The 6,379-nt window shown below is 39.0% G+C and overlaps 1 protein-coding gene across 1 annotated transcript in view; it reads right to left on the reverse strand.

The window, feature by feature from the left end:
* Positions 1 to 363: 363 nt before the first annotated feature.
* LOC111873935 (U1 small nuclear ribonucleoprotein 70 kDa) overlaps positions 364 to 6,379 on the reverse strand; it is a 10,733-nt gene continuing 4,717 nt past the window's right edge. The window contains exons 7-11 of the mRNA XM_023869047.2: positions 2,983 to 3,084; positions 2,655 to 2,892; positions 2,313 to 2,558; positions 2,147 to 2,232; positions 364 to 521 (exon numbers count right to left, since the gene is read on the reverse strand). Of these exons, the coding sequence (XP_023724815.1) occupies positions 364 to 521; positions 2,147 to 2,232; positions 2,313 to 2,558; positions 2,655 to 2,892; positions 2,983 to 3,084 (830 nt within the window). The remainder of the gene's footprint in view (positions 522 to 2,146; positions 2,233 to 2,312; positions 2,559 to 2,654; positions 2,893 to 2,982; positions 3,085 to 6,379) is intronic.

Genomic DNA, 6,379 nt, shown 5'->3' on the forward strand with positions numbered 1-6,379 from the left:
TTTAAATTTAATGGTATTACTGCCAATTTCACTAATTTATTGAAGGACACATTTATACAGTTTTAAAAATCTGCTTAAAAAGCACTAAACACTACTAACTTTCAACGAAGTCACTACAATTCTAGCAGATGAAAACTGCAGGTGAAAGTATTTACACTGATTAATGAAAAACACATCATTACCACTTCCCATCATGTATTTCTAGCATGGAACAACGATAAGGAGAAACACTTATTTACCACTACATGCAAAAATTGTTTGTTCCTGACCTGAGCAATGTCAGTTGTATTGACAGTCAGCTAGCTACCTACACACATTTCAGAGACTCTACATCTCCAACAGCATTTCATACCAACTGTACACTCAGTAATCCTCTCCTTCATATTCATTATTATAGTTTCTTCCATTGGCTTCATTTTCCTCCTCTCCCTCCCTGTATCTGTCCTCATCTTGTTCATACTTCACTGCTGTATCTTCATAGTTTCCTTCCTCATAGTTTGCTGCAGCATAATCAGGATAATCTGCAACAGAACATATCAAAGCATGCTATATGCACAGAGATCCACATAAAGCTGGACCCCAACAGAAAATACTGTACTGACAGGATAATTTTCAAAGGATTACCTTTACCTACATTTCCAGATCTAACATCACCTGACTCTCTATGGGTTTTAACCTTTACTGGCCATTCACTCATTTACTGCAAAAGTGGGTGCACACACTCCAGCACATTTAATTTCTGAATACATGTATTATTATATCCAAGTTGAACTATAGCCAACAATCTTGTACAATGGGGAAATAATCTTTTACTGGACAATAAAACCTTACCTTTATATTAAAACATGGCTACCAACAACACAGAATGGTTCAAGAATGTATGCACCAAAACTGTCCACAAAGTATACAACTCTAAATGAATACCAAAATTGCCACTGGCATGAACTCACACACATACCTTGAAAACATGGTCAAAAGCACTGGTACCTGAATGGAGGACTTTCCAGCATGTTCTGTGAATGCCCATTTGTTCTACATTCCTCCGAGATACAAATTATGGTGTTTTCTGGTTTTAAATATACCACTGTGTACATGCACAAGGAAGTTAATCAAGTGAATAAGGCAGTGGAAGAGCCAGTTGTGTCTGGGAGAGGTGCAAACACCTGCACTTCCATCTGTTCCGGTATGCAGAGGCAAGAAACAAAACTGTGACAGTAATTGTGAAACCTGTAAATTTTTTAATCTTATGATTCAGGTCACAGTACAAACCTAGGGTTTAAAAACCTTAAGTACTCAACAAGAAAACTGACTCACATGTCACATGAAACTATTTCCCTGATGAAGGAACAGAACATAAAACATTAGGTGACTAAACATTCAGCATATAACATGCAAACAGGGCAGTTTCATAACGACAATGTTTGTTACCCAGAAAAGAAATGAAACCCACACCATATATTTCTTACAAAAAAAGAACCCCTCAGATATCAGACACTACTTTGAAAACATTTCTATTAAAACATTGCTTTTATAGCATAGATGAGTTCCTCTCCTATGTGGACAAGACTTAGTTCACATTAGGATCATATAATAATTTAAAAGTAAGAACAATTGAGCTTAGCTTAACACACACTAGGAGTGTATACTGCGTAACTCTCTTCTTGCAGGAAACAGGACGCCATGTGCTGGAGAAAACACAGCAGGGACTATGGGATATGGAGCCGAGGCGGTGGGAGTGGTGCTGCTAGAAACCAGTGTATCTGGGAGGTCTTGTGACCGGCCAATTCGATCAAGGTTTTCCGTGGTTTTCCTTGGTCCCAGAGCAAATGCTGAGTTGGTACCCAAATTCCACGTTGCACTGCATGCTTCACATGCAGCCCCCCCAATAGTAACATCATGAAACTTATTATAATACTCTAACTACACAAGAATGACATGTCTTATATCATGTATAATGATCCATGAACACGAAATAAATGAAATTAAATGAAATGAACTACTCTGAAGCTATACAGTAAGCCAGATAGTGGCTAAGAAAACAATCTTTAGCAAATGGATAGATAGTGAAGGGGTGCATGTTACAGCTGAAAAACATGAATCTATCAAGCTGCAGTTACAATGAGGTGGGGGGGGGGGGGGGAAAAACCAAAATTTTNTGGTGGTTCTTGCTTGATTCTAATTTCTTTCTCCTCTGAACGCTCAAACTCACGATCTCTACGATCCTTTGTGTCCCTGTAAATAAAATTAAAAGTATGGTAACTAAGAAAATCATAATTAAATCCACATGTGTACAATGTTATCATGGTCATTACCTGTCTCCTCTATCACGTTCTCTGTCCCTTCTATCCCTTTTTCGATCTCTGTCACCACGATCACGTTCTCTGTCTCTTTCTCTGGAACGACTACGTCTTCGCTTACGATCACGATCTCTTTCCCTATCACGATCCCTATCTCTGTCACGAACTCGGTCACGATCATCTCGTTCAACCTCCTCAATTTCTGGGTCCTTTTCCTTCACACGTTCACGACTGCGACGACGCTTTCTGTCTCTTGAACGACTGGAACAAACCATATTTACTTTACTCACTGCATACAAGATCAAATCTGTGTCTGAAAACAGGCACTTCAGATAACAACACTCAAGAAAGCATTACCTTCTAGACTTCCTGCGCTTGTCTCTATCTATCCTCTCCCTGTCTCTGCTTCGAGTACGTCTCCTGTCTCTGTCAGGCCGATCTCTCTCTACACGATCCCTATCAGGGTTGCCACCACGAGCAGATTCTCGCTCTCTTTCTAATCGATACCTTTCTCTTTCCCGTTCATTGTCTTCACGCCCTGAATGTTTGATGTTCACATCAGGACCTCCTCTTCGAGTACCACCTAAACCACCACCTTAAACATAATGAAAATGCTTGACTGATGCATCTGCTTTCAAAAAAGTGTATCTTTCTGTACTAATCTGCAATTTGATGATCAAGTTACCAAGTCTCCTCGGAAGCCAGCCCTTGACCGTGCGTGCTCTCTCAACATCCACCAATACACGACGGCCATCAATCTTCTTGCCATCAGCATGCTTGTAGGCAGCTGTAATGCATTAGTACCAATGAGAAGAAATACAAATTCAAACACTACCACTCAGAATCTATATACCATTCCACCATTCCATCCTTACCTGTACCAGTTCTCACAATGCAACGTATCTGGCTGTTTCACATCACTACAGTGATCATGTCATATGTACTGAAAGTGTAACAGCCAAATTTAAGGAATGGTAGGTAAGATATATATATATTTCAACAGGCAACCATATTACTAGCACTTATGACCAAACAAAAACTGTAACCTTCTCCTGTGATTCACTTCTGTTTATGGACCTCGTGATTAAGTGTTCCTGAAAACTGCCATTTTCTGCAGAGCACAAAGGAAATGATTGCTGAAATACAGGACAAGGTGGGAACATAGCAGAAGGGGAAACAGAAAATTCAGTGGGAACTAAAATCTATTTTGTTTCAGAAATAATAATTTGATCATTACCTGTGCAATACCCACCCATATTTCTTCTGTTCAGTTGGATAAAAATATATTTTTAAAACCATACTTATAATAGGGATATAATTCCACATTATTTACACACACGAAAATTTGAATGGGCAATTTACCTTTACAATAGTGTGCCCACTGACACAGTCAACGAGAAACACAATCTCTGAAATCATGCAAGATGAGAATGGCTACACACTGCACTTGTGAACATAAGAACCGTGTATACCTACCAATCTTTACTTACGCAACATGAAAAGTGCAAATCTGTGAGGCGGTATTTCTAGACGAGTTTCTCGCGCAACAGGTGGACCAAATGAACTGATGGACGGATTCCTCCTTTGATTTATTTACCTGGTGCGCCATTTTACTTACGTCACCACGCGCAAATCAACTCAAACCCACCCTCTATTTGAGAATCTTAAACTATACCTACCAAGCAATAATACATAATGTAATTAATACTGGGCTGCCTTAGCTACTGGAGAAATTTCAAGATCATGCCCTTGATATTATCAATGCCAAAACTGATGAAACCTAATTAAACTGAACTCTTTGCAGCCCTGCTATATTTCCTTATATGAATAAATAATTATGCATTCTCACACTTTCATGGCCCATACTGTCAAAATCATATGAACTGAGAAGAGAGTAGTTTGTTTGCTTCAACAGCCATTAAAGCCAGTGACTGCATGAGGCCTGTTGTAGCCATGTCATTAATTTGCACCTCAGAAGCAGGCACTGCAGTATACCCAGTCTCACACACAATTAATGGAAACTTAATCTGTGTACCTTACTTATTCCTGCAAATGCATATGAATACATTTGAACAAGTTTACACTTTCCTTTACATCAGTGTAACTTTTATACCATACAAAAATTCCTGCCCACCAACATCTGTTTCATTTCATTACAGATATATTTGGAAATGTGAGAGTTTAAATCATACTGACTGCCCTCTGTGTGATCAGGGTGGAATAAGCCTCGTGGTAGGTTCCCATCAGCACAGCTTCCTAATCAGTATGCAGTTACACATTTTGTGCAGTACAAACAATGGGGATATGAAACATTCTGAACCCCTTGCATTAGCTGAAAACCCCTGGATACTAATAATAAAGCTTGTTTACTTCTTTGTATGTTGGGTCTTACCACACATACAAACCTATTTTAGCCAGCAATGTTTGGATTTTGCACACAAAGGGGGGGCACTAGTTGCCAGCAGCCCGCCATGCTGTACCAAGAACAAGATAAAAACCTGTATTAATATTTCTCTCTGGCAAACTATGCTGGCTCATTAGTGTACAAAGCATAGCCAAAATTATTCTCCTCTTCAACATATATGTGTACTTGAGGATAAAAAATGAATGGCACCAACTAAATGTTTACTCAATGTTTACTGGGAATGGATCATGATGGATTCAGAAGGAGCTGTGTTTATTTATCCCACTACTGATGGCCAAGTTAAGCTTCCTGAAGTTTCCTAAATCTCTTACACAATTGTGGATGCAAAAATCTGTTCAGTAATGGAAACAGCAATGAGGACAAATGCATGTAAACAGGTAGGGCTACTGGAATTATGGAGAACACAGAATTTAAGAGACTGGAACTGTTTCCTCAGGTGAAAAAGCCAATTTCACTCATTCACTGAAGGTGGTTCTAATGGAACCAACTGAGAAGAGTCTCTTTATTTTTTCGCCTAAAGACAGACATACCTAGTCTCCAAAACAATGTGTCCTGTTTTGAATACTACAATGCACAAAATCCAAGCCCCACAAACTGAATTGTAACATAAAACTGTCAGAACCCTTCAGAATAGATAAACAAGTACAAAACCCAGGAAGTGCTGCAAAATAAAAACGCTTACACAGAAGAAGTTCATTTGTAAGAGGTGCAATGAGATGTTCAAATACATGTATTATTATAACTACCAAACACACATCAATTTTCTGGGGGTCCTATGGTCCATACATTTAAAATGAGAACATAACTCAGATGAACCTTATAGTCTTGTTTTCAATCTACAATGTAACAGTGTTAATTGAACTATTAATTCACACTTAACCTTTATTGGGCGAACGTCATATGATGTTGTTAAAAGTTAGGGCAGCTGAGCGAACGACATCATATGATGTCGCAGATTCCACGCGTGTAAGGTTTTTTTTTTCTAAAATTAAATTAAAAATATAAATTGTTGTTCTATTTACATGATTTTTGGTCACCGCCATTATAAGGAGACAGCCTTCCTTCCTGCATGATCTAATGTAATCTAGCGATGTCATATGATGTTAAAAGTAAGGCCAAATGGCCGAATGACATCATATGATGTCGCGCATTCCACATGTGTAAAGATTTTTTTTTAAATTAAATTTAAAATATAAATTGTTGTTCTATTTACATGATTTTTGGTCACAACCTTTATAAGGCGACAGCCTTCCCTCCTGCGTGATCTAATGTAATCTACCGACGTCATATGGCTGAACGACCTCATATGATTTCGCGCATTGCACGCGTGTAAAGATTTTTTTAAAATTAAATTTTTGTTCTACTTATGTGATATATGTTCACCATCTTCATGAGGAAACAGCCTTCCCTCCTGCGTCATCTATGGTAATGTGGCCTTCGTATGGTACTGCCGAAAACATTCCGAAATGCAGAGTCCGACGTCGCACCTCACGCACTTCATACAAACGCTAGACCACTTCCCACGCGAAGAGCACACACGACACCTCAGTTGCGATTTAGAGGAAGTAGGCCAGTGATGTCGAGCTGCAATGATATTTATCCCCGCAGCTACACCGGAATAATTATTCACACCTCTCCAGCCACACTGGTCTGGCGG

This window comes from Cryptotermes secundus, unplaced genomic scaffold (assembly GCF_002891405.2).
Source record: "Cryptotermes secundus unplaced genomic scaffold, Csec_1.0 scaffold47, whole genome shotgun sequence".
Lineage (NCBI taxonomy): Eukaryota > Metazoa > Arthropoda > Insecta > Blattodea > Kalotermitidae > Cryptotermes > Cryptotermes secundus.